We start from the raw sequence: 22,952 nt of genomic DNA on the forward strand, positions 1-22,952 counted from the left end.
ATTTGTCTCTTGCCTAGTTGTCCTAATGATTGAGTCCTTTTCAGTCAGCAATAATATAAAAAGGGTGATGTGAAAAGACTTTTCTTAAAGGTTGGTGTTTTAAAGCCATGGACCTGGATATATATATTTTTTGTCCTGACAAAAAAAGAGAGAGGAAGCAAGAAAGGGTGGGAGATTATTTAAATTAATAGGGAAAGCCCTGTTTGCTCAGCATGGAATTGCAGTGCCTTATAGCTTTTTTGTGTGCTGCTATTATAGAAGGCCAGTTCATTTAGGAACTAGTACAATGTATACTAATTATTAGATGTAGGACAGGGGAGGACCACAGCTTCCTGATAATCCTGACAGGTTCGTGGATCACCACCTAGATTTTGCTTTGCATAAGTGGACAGAACACAGATGGCAGATGACCACTTCTTGTTTTAGAAAGAGATCCAGTGTTGTATTAGACACTTGTGTTAATAAGTCCATACTTCTGTATTTCCATTCTATTTCTACAGTTTATGCACCTGCACCACCAATGGCAGCTTAAAGTTCTGCTCCAGGTTGTACTTAAAAAAAAATACCTCAAAAAGCCAAAGAAAAAGGCTCCACTTGTGCAACTTGTAAGGGCCTAAATAAATTGTATTTTCTATATTCAACTGGAAATGACACTGTAAGAGACATAGAAAGGGAGAAACAAAGATAACTGCACCATGAGCCCATGAAAAAGGCAGCATGTAGGCAATTATTTTAATCTTGGGAAAAAGAGGATGTATTTCTACAAAGGTAGAGTGCCTCAAATTTCCACATTCGTATGAACCGGGGGCATTTGTAATAACCCATTATCTTGGATCTGCTTATTCAGGAAGCTGAACAACTGGCATTATAAACCACAGACATCTCATTATGGTCAAGCGTAAATCTGTGTACTGAGCTGTTCTGCCACGTATACTTGGCTTAATTGTCAATGGCAAAAGTAACATATTTCTGGCTACCTTTGAATGAATGAATGAAATTTCCCACAGGTTAACCAGAAAAACAAATTGGGGTGGGGACTGCTGTCACAGGGTTTTTCTACATATGATTCAGTAAATAATATCAGGGGCTGAAATAGAACGCATCCCCTGGATAATGCATATCCAGGTTAATTAGAACAGAGTCATATGTTAAAAATACTGTCCGAATTAAGTATTATATATTCATTTTTTTAACAAAGAAAAGAAAGGCAGCAGAGCATAGGTTCTCTAAATCTTTCCAATGCCATTACAGAAGCTCTGTCCTTTCTCATAGGGATGTACTAGGACCGTGGTGGCGAACCTATGGCACATTTTATTTTATTTTTTATTTTAATTCCATTTATATCCCGCCCTTCTCCGAAGACTCAGGGCGGCTTACAAGCTTAGCAGTAGCCTTCATTCTATGTATATGCCTGCTTATTAGGGCTTTCACACACACACACCCCAAGCGGCATTATTACAAAGTCAGCTTATTGCCCCCAACAATCTGGGTCCTCATTTTACCTACCTCGGAAGGATGGAAGGCTGAGTCAACCTTGAGCCTGGTGGGATGCGAACCTGCACTAATTGCAGGCAGGCATGTGCCACAAGTGGCACGCAGAGCCCTCTCTGTGGGCACACACACTGTCGCCCCAGTCCTAGGCCTTTGGCTGGGTTTTATAAAACCTTTTGGTTTTAGACCTCCAACGCCATGTGCAAAAAACAAAAAAAAGTTCAATCAATCAATCAATTTCAACTTCACGCGGGGAAAAAAAAGATCTCGCAAAGTTGGAATTGATTGATTGAACTTTTTAGTCCCACCCAGTCTGCCGTCACCACCGCGGCCACGTCCACCCAATGGGCCACGCCCACCCGGCACCCAATGATACATAAGTGGGTTTTGGGTTGCAGTTTGGGCACTTGGTCTCTAAATGGTTCGCCATCACTGTACTAGGATAATTTTTTTCTGGATTTGTTTCCTCTGAAATGTTTAGCTTGATGTGACTATTTTCAAACCTGACATTTCTTTTGCTGGCTTTTTGCCCCACCCCCATTTCTGGGAAAATAGTATTGTCTGCTGATGGATGGAACAGCAAAGTTCTGAGTCTTTAACATAATTTATTTTGAACGGTCCAATGATTTTGGGAAAAAATAAAGCAATGTGTTTTTATAAAGGCCAGTTAGTGAAGTCAACTATCAATTTTATAAGCATTGCATTAAATCAGGAATGCTGATCCTGTGATCCTCCAGATGTTGCTAGTTCCCAATTCTCACTGGCTTTCAGAATTAACTATGCTGACTGGGGATTATGATAAAGCAAACTAAGGAGGTCTATAGATTTCCCATCTCCATCATAACTGGTGGCTTATTGTACCTGAAATACTGGCAAATTTTCCTACCAGGACAAATCTTACCTTCTCTTATCCATCTAGGGCAGGGGTCTTCAAATTTGGCCCTTTTATGACTTGTGGACTTCAACTTCCAGAATTCAAGAATTCTGGGAGTTGAAGTACACAAGTCATAAAAGGGCCAAGTTTGAAGACCCCTGGTCTAGGGAGAATCATGGCCTTCTTCCACATCACTTGTTTTACCTCTGTATTTTTCTATATCGATAATTGAATCCAAACTGTTTTTCACAAACAACCAAGCCTAACCTAAAATAAAAGCCCTTGGTCAGTACATTCATTCTGTGCAGCATCGGGATATAGCAAGAGACTGATTTTTTTCTTAAACACTTTGCTTTTTTATTTATATTTATTGCTTTTAAAAAATAACAAAAAAAGAAAAACCAAAATGCAAAGATAATTATAATGCAAATATATTAAAAAGCTATGCATTAAATGTGCTTTAAAAGTGAAAAAATGACAGAAAAAGAAAGGAACAAAGTATATCATCATAGCAATTAACAGTTATAATTCTATATATACTTATCTATTGCAAATGTTATTCAGCTACACATATTATGTTCTAATACATCTCTATATATTTTTCTTTTTTCACCAGCCATATTTTGTTTCAATTAGTTCCATATTTCATTATTCTTCTCCACACAAAATCTTCTGGCTCACAGATAGCAAGTGTAATCAGGTCTTCAATCCACTGAGTGAAATGTAAAGCCATACACTTATCTTTTCAATGTTGCAATATCAGTCTTTTAGCCATAGTAAGGGCATGGAGATACTAGTTATATAGTTCAAGAGTTCTTTTGAACTAGATCATTTTGGAACTAGAACATTTGGTATGTCTAAATTTCCTGGTGTGTACTGTATAGGTAATACCTACAGTGTTATCAATAGCACACATTAACTTGAGAAACAAAGTTGTTTCATCTTAAATTTATCAAACTGCAACAATATATTCACTGTGAATGGTAAACAATAAACCTCATGCCTTGGTTAAATAAGCTTATATTCTGAAATTATGGAAAGGGTTTTATCTAACCAGCTAGGTGTCAAATGGATTGTGGTAGCTATTAAACATATCTCTGCTCTCTCAACCAGTTGTTGCAATCTTAATTGTTTATAGTGTGTTTTGCTCAATTCAATCTGAATAATAATGGTGAAATAATTAGACCCTCAACTAATCCATGTTGTCAGAATATTCCACATACTGGAGTAAGAAAAGGGTTAAAAACAAATGAGCACTTAATTCATAGCATAAATCTTAAAGTATTTTTGGGTCAACAATAGGTTATAAAAATTGGTACATTAAGGAAACTGTAAAAGGAGGGAGAGTGGTACATATAAAAATACACACAGCATTTTATGTGTCAAAAATACCATTCCCTTTACCATTGATAATCACAGTTGTTTTTAATCAGTTTTTGATTGCTCATACTTTATTTTTGGATTGTTAGAAACTGGGGTGAGGGTTGTTATAGGATAAAAGGCAAGTAATGATAAATAATATTCTGATTACTAAATATTATTTTTTTATTGAAAAGTTTTATAATACATTTTTGAATACAAAAAAACCCCTCCTCCCCCTCCCCTCTCCCCAACCCCCACCCCACCCTACCCTCCCCCCTCCCCGACTTCCCAGAGCTGAATACAGGGTATAATAATACAAACAAGCATAATCTAAAATATGCTAACAACAATAATAAAACATTAAATTCTATCACACTTTAACTCTCCATATTCAAAATATTAATAAAATAACTACTAACTAATAATACATCATAAAAATCCGCTACTTATTCAAATGCTAAATGATACTTTTTAGTCCCATATTTACTCTGAATATATTCAATCCATCTTCTCCATTCCACAATGTATCTCTGTTGCGATTGATCTTTCAAATATGCTGAAATCTTTGCCATTTCCGCCAAATTAGAAACTTTCAAATCCACTCTTCTATAGTCGGCAGCTCTTCCTTCTTCCAATATTGTGCTACTAAAAGTCTCGCTGCCATAATTAAATTCAACATCAACTTTATATCTATAACAGTAGTATCTGTAATAATACCCAATAAAAACAATTGCGGAGAAAACTTTATCCTTTTCTTAAATATCTTTTGCATATTCCACCAAATTTTAATCCAAAAAGCTTTAACCTTTTTACAAGTCCACCATATATGAAAATACGTTGCATCCTCACAGCCACACCTCCAACATTTGGGCTGGCAATTCGGATACATACTTGCTAATTTTTTAGGATCTAAGTGCCACCTATAAAACATTTTATAAAAATTCTCTCTTAAATTTTGGGCCTGTGTAAATTTTACATTTCTAACCCAAATCCTTTCCCAAGTATCCATTGTTATAACTTCTTGAAAATTCTGGGCCCACTTTATCATACAATCTTTAACAAGTTCCGTTTCTGAGTCAATTTCTATCAATGCATTATATATCCTTTTTATATGTGCTTGACCTTGATCTCTAATTTGTTTTACCAAATTTTCATCAGTCATCGAAAAGCCAACTTTCTGGTCCTCTTTCCATCTTGCCTGTAATTGCCCATACTGGAACCAAGTTTGTACAATCTTTTCTTCTTTTAAAATATTATATGGCTTTAATTGCCATACATTCCTTTCTAAACTTAAGATTTCCTTATATGTAGTCTCATCATGTTTAAATCCCACATTTATATTTTCTATTGCATGTTTAGGTATTGCCCAAATTGGTATCTTATAATTTAACTTATGTCTATACTTTTTCCAAACTCGCAACAGAGCATACCTTAAAATATGTATCTTAAACACATTATACACCTTCTTATCATACAATAAATATGCATGCCAACCAAATAACAAATCATGACCCTCAAGATTTAATAATCTCCCTTGTGTTAAATTAAACCAGTCACTTATCGATGACAAAGCAGCAGCCTCATAATATAATTTAAAATTAGGCATTTTAAGACCGCCTCTTTCACGCATATCTTGCATTATCTTAAATTTAACTTGTGGCTTTTTCCCTGCCCAAACAAATTTATTAATTCCTTTTTGCCATTCCTCCAAATTTAAATCCTTTTTAAGTATAGGTATCATTTGAAATAAAAATAAAATTTTTGGCAAAACATTCATTTTCACTGCTGCAATTCTTCCCAATAAAGATAATTGTAATTTTTTCCAACTATCTAATTTTTCCCCATAACATTTCATAATTATTTTTATATAACTTCACATTTGAGGCTGACAGATATATCCCCAAATATTTAATCTTTTTAACTATTTCAAATCCCGTTAGCTCTTCTAAAACAGCCTTTTGTGATACAGTCATATTCTTAGATAAATATTTTAGTTTTTTGTATATTTATCTTAAATCCAGAAACTTTCCCATATAACATTATTATCTCCATCAATTCTACAACTGAATAATCCGGCTGAGTTACTGTAATAACCAGGTCGTCCGCAAACGCCCTCAATCTATAATCCCGATCTCTTATTTGGATTTTCCTGATTTTATTCGAATCTCGTATTTTAATCAGTAATATTTCCAATGTTAAAACAAATAATAAAGGTGACAGCGGACACCCCTGCCTTGTACCCTTTTCAATATTACATGGTTCTGTCAAACTGTTATTTACTATTATACGGGCTGTTTGCTTTTGATATATTGCCCTAATGGGTTGTAAAAGTTTTCCCCAAATTCCATTTTCTCTAATATTTTCATCAAAAATTGCCAATCCAATTGATTAAAGGCTTTTTCAGCATCCAAAAAGATCAGCGCTGCGGGGGTCTGATTGTTTCTTTCCAAAAATTCCAATAGATCTACAATGTGTCTCACATTATTCTTCATTTGTCTACCACTTATAAATCCAGTTTGATCACTATGAATCACTTGTTGCATTACCTTCATTAATCTGTTAGCTAAGATTTTTGCAAATATCTTATAATCAGTATTTAAAAGCGATATTGGTCTGTAATTTTTGGCTTGGGTGGCATCCTGATCTTCCTTCGGGATCAACGAAATAAAAGCAGTTTTCCACCATGGAGGTACCCCTCCTCCCAATTGAATTGTCTTAAACAGTTCCCTTAAAGGTTCCACCATTTCTAACTGTAAATTTTTATAGTAAACGGCGGTCAAACCGTCAGTTCCCGGCGCTTTACCCACTTTTAATTGTTTAGTTGCTAAAAAAAAAATCTTCATCAGTTATCAATTGGTTCATCCCTTGATTACTAAATATTATTATCATTAAACTTGCATTGGATTCTATCTGCCATTCCCTCAGCTATCATCCTTTGATTCCAAATGAAGGTTTGCACACCATCCTAGATAGATCATTAAGTGACAATGCATAGATTGCAATATCTCTCCCCAATGCCGGTGAAAACTATAAATAGTGAAGCAAGAACTGTTTGTTTTACTTAATGTTTCTTAGCACTAAATACATTCTTTGAAAAGCTTGCTAGTTACTGGTCATCATTGGTGAGATATTCTGCTAACGTGGTCTGGCATGCAAAAAAGAAACTACCTAAAAAGCTTGGGACAAAAGAAACACCAAAGAGAGTATAAAATTTTGAATACAGATGATAGCTATGTAAAAAAAAAAAACATCTGCTCCAACGTGGAAATCAAACACCAAATCTTTCTGAAATTCACACAAATGTGTCTCTTTCCTCTTTCCTTTAAATGTTTTTAAAGGAATTGTTTCGTTTTCACTTCATTGTCAACTATAAAATCTTTGGCAATACTGTACAAGATTACATTTTACCCAGCCTTAGTTTTAACCAGCTGATTGGTGCTAACAGATGTCCATAGTGAGAGACATTTTGATTGTGATTTTTCCATCATGTTTTCATGGGGTTTATATACAGGCCACTAAAATTCTCATTGAGTTCATCTGTTTGCCTGCTTGTACTCTCAAGTTAGCCCAAATGGTGCATTATGTTGAACCAGTTTTTGGAACTGAGGTACCTAAAATCCACAAATTTAAAGATAAACAAACAAACAAACAAACAAACAAACAAACAAATAAATAAATAAATAAATAAATAAATAAATAAATAACCTGGCACTCATTACTTCTGTGGTGATGAAATTTCCACACACCTCAGTTTTATTCACAAAGTTATGGCTCTTGCAGCATCCCTGCCCACATGTGATTGTGATTTCTGATGCTCCCTGCTATCTTCCCACAAGCAAAGCCAATGGGGAAGCTGGTAGAAGTCACTGCACCCCGTTTTGTACCTTGCCATGGTCATTCTGCCTACCACTTTTGGTAAATAATGACTTATAGTTGAAACTTGTTTGCCACTACAATTATTTTTCTATTTCTAATATATATTCTTCTTAGGTGATCATGGAACTGCCTAGCATTGGGGTTAAAAAAATGTGGTCAACCCAAAATTTAATGTGTATTCTTGTCACATCAGACTACTCTACCTTTCTCTCAAAAGATGACCCGATGGGTCACAGGGTTGTCTAGTTATCTTCTAAAAGCAAAGTGGAAGCTTTGCTAAATCCTGCCAACTGCAGGGAATGATTAAAAAAAGACTTCTTTTTTGCAGTATCATCCAAAAGTCAAGACAGTGGTTCCAACTCTAGGATGAGAACCCTGCATGCAAAAGGGGAGCAGGGCTTGGATCCCATTGTGGTTCCCATCCTGACTTTTTTGGCCCCTCACTGAAGACACCCATGCCTACAAGGAAATCAACTGCATTCAGCATGCTAATCTGACTCAGCTAAGGGCAGAACAAGCAGCAGGGACATTAGCAAAAAGTCATGGCTGCAACTATGTAATGAGAACCCTGCGTTCAAAAAAGGAAAACAGGGCTTGAATCACAGTGTGGTTGCCATGTTTAACTCTCCCTGCAAGATGCCTCTAGCTGAGCAGGTCATTCTGCTTTTTCCAATCCAGGCTCATTCACACTCATTGACTTTCTTCTCACATGGGCACTCATAGCTAATAAATACAGATACAAAAAAATGTTTGCTTGCTTTATTTATCAAGGTGTATGTTGCCTCAGTCGCTGCCTGCCTTACAATTAAAATCTTTCCATTATCCTAACTTCTGAGACAGTAGAGGCCATATGAAGTTCATATATGTATACAATGTCATACATGTGAGTCCTTAAAAAACTGAAGCAGTGGATCTACACTGACCCTGGTTGCTCCCACATTTCCCCCCATTGCAAATAGAAAAGGACTGAAAGGCAGGGCTATTTTAAGAATTTCTTGGCATTTTGAATTGGGGACTTTTGAGGGAGGGGCCAGGGAGTGGTTTCAGATGTGGTCTTCAAATGTCATGTGGCGATAACCATGACATCTGAAGCTAGTTTGGTTTAGGGGTTAAGGCACCAGGCTAAAAGGAGACTGTGAGTTTAAGTCCTGCCTTAGCCGTGAAAGCTAGCTTGGTGATTTTTGGGTCAGTCCTTCTCAACCCAACTCACCTCACAGGGTTGTTGTTGTGGGGGAAAATAGGAGGAGGAAGACATGTTGGATATGTTTGCTGCCTTGAGTTATCTGTAAAAGAAACAAACAAATAAATAAATGGTAAGTAAGTAAGTGCTTTAAGAGGCAGTGTGGAGAGGGGGTAAAGGCACAAGAGGCAGGTAGATCCAGGTTCAAATTCAGCCTCAGCCATGGGAGCTTATTGGGTCACTGAGGGCCAGTACACTTTTTCAACCTCACATACTTCACAGGGGTATTGCAGGTGGGGGCGGATGAAATTGGGAGAGGAAATGCAATATATGGAGCTTTGAGCTTCTGAAAGAAAAGCAGGATACAAATCGAACTGTAATAAGGGAAAATGGCAAATCTAGACAGCACACTAAAAAGCAGAGACATCACCCTATCAACAAAAGTGCGTATAGTCAAGGCTATGGTCTTCCCAGTTGCAATGTATGGCAGTGAAAGCTGGACCATAAGAAAGGCTGAGCGCCAAAGAATTGAAGCCTTTGAACTATGGTGCTGGAGAAGACTCCTGCGAGTTCCTTGGACTGCAAGGCGATCAAACTGGTCAGTCCTAGAGGAGATCAACCCTGACTGCTCTTTAGAAGGCCAGATCCTGAAGCTAAAACTCAAATACTTTGGCCACCTAATGAGAAGGAAGGACTCACTGGAGAAGAGCCTAATGCTGGGAAAGATTGAGGGCAATAGAAGAAGGGGACGACAGAGAATGAGGTGGCTGGATGGAGTCACTGAAGCTGTAGGCGTGAGCTTAGATGGACTCCAGAAGATTGTAGAGGACAGGAAGGCCTGGAGGAACATTGTCCATAGGGTCGTGATGGGTCGGACACGACTTCGCATCTAATAACAACAACAAAGTGCTGAGGTAATCCCCCTTCTAGGAGTGACTGGAAAATTGTCAACACCTTCACTGTGAACAACTTTCTCCCTTCTCTATCAGCCCTCTGGGGAACCAAAAGCTATAGTCCTCACCCCACCTGGGTCTGACTAAATTATAGGAAATGAAACTAGACAAAAATTTGGGGGAGTCGACAGCCCGGCCAAACTGAAGCAGGTGGTAAGAGGTCATTGGTTAACTTCAGGATTTAAGCAAAAAACAAACATATTAAATGTGCCGAAAGAAAACAAGGTTCCATGCATATAAGACAGCATTTAAATTCATAATGTAATTCCAACTATAGCTAATTAGGGGTCCTTGGTGCACGAGCACTGATGATGTTACTCAGTTTGAGTAATGAAAGGTCTGCAAGTAAACAAGCAGGCTCAGAGAGCAGCAAAGAACCCTTCATTTCAACACAGAACTACAAATATTCTCCTCTATTGGTACAACGATAGCTAAGTAACTCCATTTTCAACCTTGTCTGAGAGAGTCTATGACAATTGACCCCAGCCAACTTGCCGCAGCGAACTCGCCATGGTCAACTCATCCCAGCCAATTTGCCACAGCCGACTCGCTGTGTGACAGGTGTGGCACTAATATCAAAGAAATTGTCAAATAGAATCATTAATGAAAGAGGACAAAATGACATGTGAATGACAAAAACTAAAATATTTTTAAAATATTTTAAAATAATTAAATTGAAATGTTGAATTATCCCGCAGCAAGTTGTCCTGGTGACGATAGGGCCCTGGCAAGTTGTCCTGTGGTGAGTTGGCTGCAGTGTGTTGGCCGTGGTTAGCTGACTGTGAAGAAATGGCCATGGCGAGCTATCCCATTCCAGGCTGAGATGACCTCCTCCCTCCAGGAGTCCATCCGACTCTCACAAAGAACCCTCAAAACTCATCCCGCCCAACATCTCACAGAACCCCCTTCTTTCCCTTTATTGGCTCTTAAAGGTCATGTGACTCCCTCTGGGCATTTAAGGTTGGCTATGCTGCTATGCTCATAAAATATAGGTAGCTCTTGCTTAGCAGTCACAACTGGGATCTGCCACTGCGTCATTAAGTGCTGTGGTCACCAAGTGGAAAATCATGTGACCACAATGGACTTACGACCTTCCCATTTGGTTGTTGAGTGAAACATCACGTGACTGCGGCTTACGATCTAACCCCCACCTTCTGTATTTAACTCTGCTTGTTGCAAGCCAGTTGCAAAGCACATGAAAGATGGCCACATAGCTATGGGATGCTGTGGTAGTTATAAATGTGAGAATGGGTTACAAAACTATTTTTTCTGCCATCATAACTTTGAACAATTGAGTAACTGTCAACTACCTGTAGAAGATTGCTATGCTATTGTTGTAAATTCTAATACAGCTGGTTCATTCATGTCTAAGTTGCTGGAACTAAGGAAAATGACCGATGATGGTGAAAATTAATCATGATTCAGAAAACTGTTTAAAGACATCTCAAAGAATCTCTTTGGATTTAAATCAAAGGAATTATCAAATGTTACAGTATTTGCATGCTAGTATGACAGCTTTCCCAAGACCACCACACTACATATATTATTTTTTAAAAAGTAATTTGCAGGATTAGATCATAAAGGAACTAATGAGTCAATTATCCAATATTAATATAGTAAGATTTAATTCAATTCAATTTATTTTGTAGGATTGGATGCGAAATGCGTAACTCTGGATGTGCCAAGCTGGGAAACTATGTAAGATGCAATAGTAATTTTATAGAGCTTAAAACCAATATAGCAAAATTTGGATGGGGCTTGGAACAGATGAAAAAGTTCAAGACATTAGAGTTGTTATGGATTATGTGGAAGAAAATAGAGCTTCAAGGCCTTGCCTGGAAAATATTAAGAAAAATCAGTTTATTTTCCCAATCCAAAGCATGCGGCAAAGAGCAATATCAGGGTGCCATAGCGAACATAATTATATATACAATAAAAAACATTTGTACTTTTGTTTTGGTCAGTATAGGTAGTTACATCTCCAGACAAAGCACTGATCACACCCACTCATTTAGTAACAATGGTTCTAAACAAAATCTATATGGAGCCCAAGATGATGCAAGAAGCTAATGCTTTGTTTTGCAGCAGTCCAAGTAACTGTAATTGCTTTCTTTTTGATTGCTTGTTTTTTAATATCTTAAAAGTCAAGTCAAGTGAACCAGGGAATTTGAAGGGTACCAATGAAAAGGTAAACTGGTGCAGTCTTCCCTCTGCAACCAGCTGCTTACCTCTCAGCTAATCTTAAACAGGGGACCAGAAGCTATTCAGACAAGCCATCCTTTTAATAAACTTGAAATTAAGTACTTCCTCCAACTAACAACCTGCTTTTAGAAGTTGTGAATACTCCAACACTGGAAATTTTTAAGAAGAGACTGGACAGCCATTTGTCTGAAATGGTATAGGGTTTCCTACCTGTGCAGGGCGTTGGACTAGATGACCTCCAAGGTCCCTTCCAACATTATTTTTTATTTTTATTATTATTATTATTATATTAGTAGTAGTAGTAGATTTTATTGGCAGACCTAAAAAAGCAAACAGCGTGAACTGAACGCATAGGAATTTCTCTCTCATCCTCACTTGCTAACTATAGGGTCTTTCTGTGAAGATGCTTAGCAGATTTGCTACTGTATGTCTTCAGTAAAGACTATTTACTGTATAGGTCAGGGGTGTCAAACTGCCGGCCCGCGGGCTGGATGCGTCATGCTGAAACCGCACCCACCCCATTGCCAGCAATGGAGAAAAAGTTGCGATATGTCACGACACGTTATGTGACGTTGCGAGTTTGACATCCCTGGTATAGATCATACACTATAATGACATATTTCATAAGAATCAGACTGATAAGATTCATTACCAGGGAATGTTTTTGTTCAGAATTTGTTTTTTTATTGCTAATTATTTTATCGTGTTTGTTGCTGCTGATAAATCTTGTCTGATTCTTTGTAAGAATCCTCACTGGTTGAAGGGGTCACTTTCCTAAAAGTTGGACCAGACTTAACTTCTCTAAGCCTTGAGAGTAAACTCAAGAGCCTGTCAGCCATCATGGATTTGAACTAATGGGGTGATGGAGGAAGGAAATTCTGAAAATAAGTGAGAATTATGGGTTAAGATTAATATTTTGGTCCTGTACAATATTAGAGTCTACAGTAGAATGTCCTTGGTCTCTGTGTAACTATTATTACACTACCTCATCCTTAGCTGTACCTGTCCATTTTTCCTATTAATGTTTGTTGTTATAGGTTGATAGCAGTGCAAGAGTATAGCTTCTACATTATCTCACAGGTGTATTTAACATTTTGGTGTTTCCACACAGAAAGTTTCATTCTTCCCATGGTTGTCTGAAGGAGCTAGAATGGTGGACTCAGAATGCACTGTAGAGAGTGGATGGAAGACATGACAAGAGAAGGTTTTTGGTACAAGAGCCTGACAAATCTTAAAATTACTGAGTGCTACTGGATAATTATTGTTTTGCTGTGGACATCCAATTTGGCCTAGATTGTTTTCATGGATTATTTTTAGTTTGTCAACAGTTTGATCCATACCTTTGATCTAACAGGATCATACACAGAAGTGTCCTCTCCCATCATAATATAAAAAGAGCCACAGATATTATCATCGTTCTATGAAGATCTTTTGGGGTAGAATGGTTTGGATTAGACTCCAATTAGTGTTAGAAAGGAAATTAATTAAGCAATATCTTCTCATCTTTCTTTGCAAGTCATGCAATTTTTTTATTTGAACCTTTATTTTTATTTTTACCAGCAGCCTAGCTTCTTGAAGATCCCATTTGGCTGCCAGGCATTCCAACCACATGAATCCTCATGTTCTCATGCAACCAAGCCTAGATTCTCAAACGCATAAAAGGCAGGCCAACTCAAAAGTCTCCATTGGAGGTGTTTCATATCCAGAACTTCACCCTTCTTCTCTGCAGCCCCTTCCATCGGAGCAAGGCAACATGAGTCGTCAGATTTCAGCAGGCAGCCAACGAAATGCTCAAAGCCCCTTTAACCAGTATAGCGCAAGCAGCTCAAGCTCCTGGTTCCATTCTGGCTCCAGGAGCAGCAGGACAATGTCTAACTTTAGAGGAAGGACAGCTTTATCCCTGTGTGGAGATCACAAGAGTGGCGCCTGTGGAAGTGGAATCCAGCGAGTAACCAGGAGATACAGCATCCAGGGAGTACATGTTGATCCAAAGCTGTTGGAACCTTTCCATGTTGGTATCTCCCCCGAGATCCAGAAAGTGAAATGCAAAGAGATGGAGCAGATGAAGTCCCTTAATAGCAAATTTGCTGGTTTCATTGATAAGGTGAGACTTTCAAATCTAAAGGTTTAAGGTTCCTTATTCTGTTGGGCTACTGATAAAACTAGGATTGTTTGTAAAATTTGGCATATTTTTTCTTTAGGCTGATCCTATGTTTTCATTTCAAGATTACTGTTGCACTAAGAATTCTTATTTTGCCCACACGGTACTTGTTTTTGTCCCAGTATGGTTCTGTAATGCTCATTGCTCATTTTGGGTTATCTTCTGCACCCAATTATAGTGCTCACTTGAGGTGAACTGCTAAAATCCAGGCTTTACATAACCTCTTGTAACTACTTTGAAATTGGAATGAATATTTATTCTTCCTCTTTTCCTGACATCTTTTAAAATATATTTTTAAAAAGTCCATGTTGAAAATATTGTTTCTATGGAAGCAAATCTAGACATGTTAACAAGCTGAACCACCTTATAGGAATTATTGCAGTCTACTAAGTATTTTGTTTATGAGCCAGTAACTTTAATGGGCTAATTAATATTCAGGTCTGAAGCCTTGAGAATAACTGCTGTCCCTGCCATAGTTTAATTTACATCGAGCAAACTCTGTCCTTTCAGTCTTTTCGAATACATATTCTACCTTCTAGACCAGTGGTCCCCAACTTTTCCAGCTTGGCAGACTGGCGGGGGGGAGGGGGAGGAGGGGATGGTTTTGTGTAAGCAGCAAGTGCATGTGCAAAGCTCCATTTGCATGAGCAGCAGGCATGCATGCCCATCACTCACGCAGATGGAGCTTTGCACCCGCATACCCGCTGACCACTCGCACACATGGAGCTGCACGTGCACATGCTCACCTGCCACTAGCATGACCCAGTCCTGAATGGGCCACGTCCATGTACCAGGGCACAGCCTGGGGGTTGGGGACCCCTGTTCTAAATTACTCCTGTTTTGGCTCTGGCTTCCATTTGGATTAGCCATCTATCAACCCAATAGTACATTGTGCATCTTTGTTAGATTGGACTGCTAAAATGGTGTTTGAATTACAAAGCATCCTATGAAACGGAACTTCCGATTTGATCGATGGAATGCTTTGATGGATTCATGGATGGATTTCACCTTGGATTTTAGGTGCAGTGCCTGGAACAGAAGAACCAGCTGCTACAAACTAAATGGGCCTTCCTGCAGCAGCAAAAAAAACCACCCACTGAAAGCTTAGAGTCTCTGTTTGAACAATACATTGCAACCCTGAAGAATGAGTTGGAATATTTGCAATATGAGAAGGAGAACCTGCAAAGTGATAGTGAAAGTGCAAGGGCACAAACTACAGATTCCAAGCACAAGTGAGTTCCTCTTGAATTATGCAAAGATAAAAAAAATGACATAGACTTTGTGCTTCTTAACAAAACTGCACCAAGTCTCTTATGATGCTGAAGGGGTTGACTTGGAAGCAAGCTTCAACCAAAAATAATGAGACTTACAATTGAGTAGGCCTGTACAAGATTGCTCTGTCTAATTCCTGTTTTATATGTATTCAGGCTGTGTAGCAAGTGCAGTAAATGTATGAAGTGAGTTTCTGAGGAGATCATTGTTTTTTCTACATGAATTTTTCAAACAGATTTGTCATATTGTAGTGCTCCCTTTTCCTTTGGTCCCAAGGTAGCTCAAGAATTTTTTAGCAAAAGTCCTGACACTAAGCAATGGAGGAAAAATAATGGCGTCTGCTTGTATTTCGAGAGTCAACCATGCCTTGGGGTGGATGTGAAGATGGATAATATAGAGAGCTGAGGCAATTGTATGGGAATTTTGGAACAGGGATTTATTGCACTAAATTGTTTATTCCACTATTGTTAAAAGAACAAACAAATAGCCTTATATTTAGGAAGAACAATCTACTATCACCTGTTATAAAAAGGTAAAGGTTCCCCCGCACATGCGTGCTAGTCATTTCCAACTCTAGGGGCCGGTGCTCATCTCCGTTTCAAAGCCGAAGAGCCAGCGCTTGTCCGAGGACATCTCCATGGTCATGTGGCCGGCATGACTAGACACCAAAGGCGCACGGAACGCTGTTACCTTCCCACCGTAGTGGTCCCTATTTTTCTACTTGCATTTTTACGTGCTTTCAAACTGCTAGATTGGCAGAAGCTGGGTTGAGTAACAGGCACTCACTCTGCTACGCGGCACTCGGGATTTGACCCGCCAATATTCCCTTTAACTAGGAATAAGTGAGACTGAGTTTTCCGTACATGGGATGATCCAAGGCCTGGAGACTAAAACATATGAAGAATGGCTGCAGGACTTGGGTTTGGCTAATTTAAAGAAAAGAAATAGGGGTGACATGATAGCAGTATTCCAGTATTTGAGGGACTGCCAGAAAGAAGAGGGGGGTCACATTATTCATCAAAGCACCAGAGGGAAGGACGTGAAACAATGGTTGGAAACTGATCAAAGAGAGAAGCAACCTGGAATTAAGGAGAAAGTTCCTGACAGTGAGGACGATTAAACAGTGGAATGGTTTGCCTTCAAAAATCATGGGTGCTCCATCACTGGAGGTTTTTAAGGACAGTCACTTGTCTGAGATGGTATATGTTCTCCTGCTTGAGCAGGGGGCTGGACTAGAAGACCTCCAAGGTCCCTTCCAGCTCTATTCTATTCTAAGACTAGTATTCTACTCTGCCTATAATTTGCCAATATGTCAGACAAGGCTCATTTTCCCAGTCTTCTTTCCCAGAGATATTTTAGGAGTGATACATATAGGAACATTTAGAGCCACCATAATAACTACCTCACTGGGAAGACTATAATTTCATGTCATCCGTGTTTACTGTTTGATTCACCTCCCTCTCTTATTATACTCTTGATGGTCCTTCCTTCTAGATATGAAGAGAAAGTCGAGCAGCATGTTGCAGCAGAGAAAGAGATTATAGAACTTAGGAAGGTAAGCAGAGCAACTCCTTAGTGAAGCTAGTTTTTTTAAAAAAAAAATCAAGGTAATGAGTAAAGGGATAAATGTTACATTTGAAAAAAAAACCTAATGGTTCTCAGATGTTATTGTTACTATCATCATTATTTTTCAATATGATTCTGTTAATCCAATCTGTCAATTTTTAACAAGAATGAAAAAAGAATATGTTCAGAGTCAATAATAAGCCAGATGTTTTGGATAATATAATATATCCTATGATAGCATTGCAATATAGTTTTGCAATGATATCCTTGCAATGGTGAATTTGGAGTAGTATGTTTAAAATAGATGACAGATAAACAGCTATGCTGATTCATAAAACCTTCTAAAATATACATTGAATCAGTATTCAGATACTAAGTAGGATCATTTTGCAAATGTAAAGTGTATGGATTTTTTTTTGTTATTCACGCAATACTATTTCTATCCAATTTAATGGTACATTTATTTCACATTCTTCTCATTATTCCATATGATCCTGTCATTTTGTTTTCTTTTGTTGGGTTTTGGGAATGCAAAACATTGGCTCCCAAATTAAAAAAAAATATTTCTTATTACAAATGGCTTCATTTATGCAACCCATTAAGCTTGGTTAATTTATCCTGGTCAGACATTTATGAGACACAACATGCTGTATAAACTTTTTACCAGCCACTTATACCTTAGTTCATGGTTCAAGGTAATTGGTTTAATTCTATACATCAAGCATAAAACAAATTTAGCATGTGATGTAAACACAGAAACTATGAAATACAATTACAAATGTTGTTGTATTTTATATTTTGATAGGAAATGTTATGAAAATCTGGTTTAAAAATCAATAATTAAAAGCACATATCCAAATGTTTTTTTCTAAAAAAAAACCTGCAGAAATAAATACAGAAACAAATTAAATATAAAAGAAAATAGCAATAATTTTTAAAAATGGACACACCCTTTCATGTATCCAAGATCTTACTTTAGGTGTGTATTTAAAAATATTTCATTTGCCCCACCTTTTCCAAATATTTATATGATATGTTTAATTATAATAAACAGCTGAAAAGACGAAAAGGGGCCCTCCACAGCACAGTATTTTTACTCAAGAACAAAAAAAACCATACTTAATGCTTTTGCAAATAATAGAATAAATTCCTTGGTACAAAGGGAGATATTCAGCTTCAGTTTAAGGGCCAGCGCATGGGGACATGAAACCTGGGAATAATGGGTTTAAAAATCATGACATGATATTTTTTGTTGTTATTTATTGCAATTTTTAAAATAACTTTAGATCCCTCTAATAGTTTAAGTGAATTCTGATTTTCCCCCCTTTCTTTGGAAATCTTCCCATAAAAAAGAATATAATACAAGAATGTCGTTCTGTTTAGGATGTAGACTGCATCTTTTCAAATAATGCAGAGCTGGAGCGGAAAGTCAGTCTCCTGGACCGAGAGATCAAGTTCTTGAAATGTGTATATAAGAAGGTAAGTAGGGAGGGATCTACTCAAGAGATCCTCTCTCCTTCACGCGGCCACTACTTGGCCTAGGCAACCTCGGCTCTTTTTATGACTCATGGACTTCAACTCCCAGAATTGAAGTCCTCGAGTCATAAAAGAGCCGAGGTTGCCTACCCCTTGGCTACAGAACTGACAATGCATTTGAACCAACATCTAGGAGAAGGAACAGCTTGACAAACAAGATCAAGACTTGGATGTGGTCGTGAAAATGGACAACAGTAGAAACTTTGACATGGACAACATCATAGCCATAGTCCAAAAAGAGTATGAGGAAATTATGCAGAGAAGTAAAGCAGAGGCAGATAAATTTTACCAAAACAAGGTATTTCATATCAATGCAACACTTGGTAATTTTTATTTGTTCTTCTTTTTAAAAGACCTACTGATTAAAAAAAAATAACGCAATATTTGATAGGTGAAATGCCACAGACGTTCCCTGTTTATTTCTCTTGTTGCTTTTGCTAACTTTTTAACATAGCTCCGTATATGTTTGTTGCATCCTTATTGACTGATTACCAATCTACCTTCTTAATATATGGGACACTGCTCATAAGAAACAGGGCTGCTTTTCATTTCATATACAAAGGCCTCCTGAACTAGCAGAAGAATCTTACTCAGATATACGGTAAGTGACAGGAGAGCATCCTCTGTTGTAAAGCACAGCAGTGGCATATCCTCCTCAATCTGCAACATCTTCTTGCTGCTCTGTCTGGCTCTTCCTTGCTCCTCGCTCAAAGAAATGTTACAGTAGAACAGCCCTAATGTCAGCAAATATCCTGTAACCACCACAAAGAATGTATGTGTACCAGGCATTCTTGAGTTATGGCTTCCATTGAATGACTTTCTCTTCTGCCTATTACCATACTTTCTCACTAATTTACCAGAAGAAATGGATTAGGTAACACTGATAGACATTCCAGGCAAACAATAAGAGATACTTAGCAGAAGTGTGGCCAACAATCTACCACTAAATGGTAGGACTCCATTGCTTGTAGCCATGTACAGTAGGTTTCAGACACTGAATCCTGCAAGAGCTGACACCTGTTCTTCTCTCTGTCTCATCTTCAACTGGCTGAAAATGACTGCTTATGAGGGTAACCTGAGATGGTCAGAATCCACCATGCAATTATTAATTTTAGATAAGTTATTTTTGCAGTGATTTGTACTATTTTTTTAAAAAAAATCTCTTTAAAAATATAAATTTCAGCAGGTTGCGTAATCTTACTTTGCATTTATAAAGGTTTCCCCTCCAAAAATTACTTTGTTAAGCAAATTGCCTTGTAATATTTTCTGTGTCATGAGCCACTTTGAATATGATTAGCATGGAAAAACTGTAACGTAAACATATGATTGTGATAATTTTAAAGAAAGCTCTTATATGGACACCTTTAGTATGAAGAGGCTCAAAGTAAAACCTCTAGTTGCAAATGGGATCTGAAGAACCGAGAGCAACAGATTTCAGAACTTACCAAACAAATTGAAAAGGTCCTGTGTGAAATTCAGAGTCTGCAGAAGGAGGTAAGACTGGTGCAATGCAAATTAGACAACTGGGGGTGGGGGAGGTAGAATAATTCAAATTTCAAATTAGCAATAGTACAATTCATGCATGAGTACTATAGAGCCATGGTGGTGAACCTATAGCATGCGTGCCATACAGGTGGCATGCAGAGCCCTCTCTGTGGGCACACGCGCCATCACCCCAGTCCTAGGCCTTCAGCTGGGTTTTATAAAACCTTTTTGCTTTAGGCTTCCGCCACCATGTGCAAAAAAAAAAGTTTCAATCAATTTCAACTTCTCGCGGGGGAAAAAAAAGATCTTGCGAAGTTGGCATTGACTGATTGAGCTTTTTAGTCCCACACAGTCTGCCATTACCACTGCAGCCACACCCACCCAATGGGCCACACCCACCCAATGGGCCATGCCCACCTGGCACCCGACAATACATAAGTGGGTTTTGGGTTGCAGTTTGGTCACTCAGTCTCTAAAAGTTTTGCCATCACTGCTATAGAGTATATGTAAGGTGCCTCTTTGTGTAAAGAAGCTTATTTGTGCTTACTATTTTTAGTTCCAAAATCTGAATTCCAAAATCAGTTATGTGTAATTAGTAAAGAGGCAAGGGCTTTACAAACATTACTTGTGAAACATTAAGAAGACATGAAGCCAGGTTAGAAGAACTTGAATCTCTACTTCTTGCAAACAGAACTAAGAAAATGTTAACCAATTTAAATCATTTTTAAAAATTGACTTTTAAAGTGAAAAATAGAACTTTTTTGTTTTTGTTTGAATATGCATTTAATATTCTGTACAAACATATTTTTACATGCCATAGGATATTTATGCTCCAAGGGTATAATACTCCCCAATACCCTGATTACAACATATCTGCATTCCTGTTTCCAGTGTGCAGTTGGTATAAAGGTAGTGGTATCTATATGCTAAAAGTATGGTGAGGTTTGTCTGTTGTTTCTGGGTATTGAAGGAAATTGTACAATAACATATGCAAGACATGCATTAGCCCAAATTACCAACATCTGTTTTTCTGATAAAGATGCTCTCAATCCGGAGCTCAGTCCTACGGTTTGCTTGGCAAGATCACAGGATGGGTTTGCCATGATTTTTTTCGCTGGATGGTTTTCAGTTTCCCAGTCGAGTCTATGGTCTACAATCTTCACTTATGAGTTTCCCTAATCGTCTTCCTTCTGGAATATTCAATGCTGATTAACTTCCAGGTCTAGGACAAGATTGGCCAGGTTGCCCCAAAAGTTATATTTTGTCCATTGGGTTTCCTGGGGAAAAAAAGAAGATAACACGTAGAAGGACAAAGTCTGAATGATTAGGTGTAATGGCAACTAGAATAATGGATTTCATTCTTCTTTCATTGAATGAATAAAGTAAAGATTCTAACCCATGTTTTTGAAGGATATGAGCCCTACATTTCCAGATACTTTTGTTGAAAGCCTGCACTCTGGTTGTGTGGCATTAAGATGCAGGTGATAACATGTCCAATCGTATCCCTTTTTACAGAACGAAGAGCTCAAGAAGACAGTTTGTGAGGCAACCAAAGGAGGTGAACAAGCCTCCAAAGAAGGTCAACAGAAATATGGTGAACTGGTGAAGGCCCTTCAAAATGGCAAGGATGAACTGGCCAGCCTAGTACGTGACTACCAGGAACTTCTGAATGTAAAGATAGTTCTTGATATTGAGATTGCAGCTTACAAATGTTTGTTGGAGGGAGAAGAAGAGAGGTGAGTCTCCTATGTCAATTTATTTTATTTATTCTAGATAAAGCTTTATAGGATTCCTGTCACCAAGCATTATATGCTCTGAACTCAGTGGTGGGATTCAGCCGGTTCACACCGGTTCAGTAGAGCTGGTAGCTAAATTTTGTTGAGTTCGGAGAACTGGCTGAACCCTTGCTGCCTCTGGAAGTCAATTCTAACCCTCAGGGGCCTGGAGGAGGTCTTCCAGGCCTACAACGGCCCACCGGAAGTGTGTGGATGTCACTTCTGGAAGTCCGTTCTAGGCCTGGTGGAGGCCTCCCAGGCCTAGAATGGCCGACCGGAAATGCATTGATGTCACTTCTGGAAGTCCATTCTAGGCCTCAAAGGCCCAGGCCTACATCCACGCAGAGAACCAGATGTTCAGGTATTTGAATCCCACCACTGCCCGAAGTCCAGTTACTTCCAAATATATGTAACAGTACAATTCAGCCATATTTAAAAATCTTTCAAATAGCCTTTCAAACAAAGGTATTTTCAAAAGAGATGATGAAACATTGAGTAATGTTTTTTGTATTCTGCATAAATGGGTATAAATGCTGTGGATTCATTCTTGAGGAAAGAATGAAGATGATAAACTTAAAACAGTGTTAAGGCAAGCCTGGAAGATCAACACACAAAAAAGTGAGTGTTTTTTTTTCTCTCCACAGGATATCCAGAGATTCTTCAAGTTCCGTCAGTATCTGTAAGTACTAAGATGCCTGTTTGTTATTTTTCCCCAAAAAGGTGTTTCAGGAATAACCATTCAGTGTGTTTTCTTTCCAGCTGTGACCAACTCCCCATGCAGTTCTCCAAGTGCAGCAAAACAAGGAAAGGAATGCAGTGAGAAGGCCGGAGGGTCCTGTCAACACAAACCAGCAGGAGCTAAAATATCCATTTCCTCTGACAGTAAAACCAAGTGTCAAAGTGAAAAGTCCTCTACGGTCTGCAAATGGTCCAGTAATAGAAAGTAAAATTGTAGAAAGGGAAGTAGACAGAACTTTCACAAACGATGGAAAGGAACAATTTATCTAGATTTGATAGAGGAGAATATTTGTAGCTCAGGGTTGAAATGAGGGGTTCTTGGTGTTCTCCAATATTGGTTGCTTTCTTGAAGATGTTTCATTACCCAAATTAGGTTACATCTTCAGTGTTAGTAGGGAGTGGGGTCTGCTCTCATTTTATATTCTAGTGACTTGCGCTGTCAGGGCTGGTGGGAGTGGTCTTTTGATTGGAGTATTGCTTG

General features: G+C 38.2%; 1 protein-coding gene across 1 annotated transcript in view; it reads left to right on the forward strand.

Annotated features, from left to right (window-relative positions):
- LOC308662827 (uncharacterized protein) overlaps positions 1-22,416 on the forward strand; it is a gene marked incomplete at both ends in the record, with an annotated part of 37,757 nt that extends 15,341 nt beyond the window's left edge. The window contains 9 exons of the mRNA XM_081318972.1: positions 7,564-7,642; positions 13,793-14,042; positions 15,120-15,331; positions 16,866-16,926; positions 18,321-18,416; positions 18,607-18,771; positions 19,842-19,967; positions 21,474-21,629; positions 22,378-22,416. Coding sequence (XP_081175098.1) covers positions 7,564-7,642; positions 13,793-14,042; positions 15,120-15,331; positions 16,866-16,926; positions 18,321-18,416; positions 18,607-18,771; positions 19,842-19,967; positions 21,474-21,629; positions 22,378-22,416 — 1,184 coding nt within the window. The remainder of the gene's footprint in view (positions 1-7,563; positions 7,643-13,792; positions 14,043-15,119; positions 15,332-16,865; positions 16,927-18,320; positions 18,417-18,606; positions 18,772-19,841; positions 19,968-21,473; positions 21,630-22,377) is intronic.
- Positions 22,417-22,952: the final 536 nt, after the last annotated feature.

Source organism: Vipera berus (genome assembly GCF_964194415.1).
Source record: "Vipera berus genome assembly, chromosome: 2".
Lineage (NCBI taxonomy): Eukaryota > Metazoa > Chordata > Lepidosauria > Squamata > Viperidae > Vipera > Vipera berus.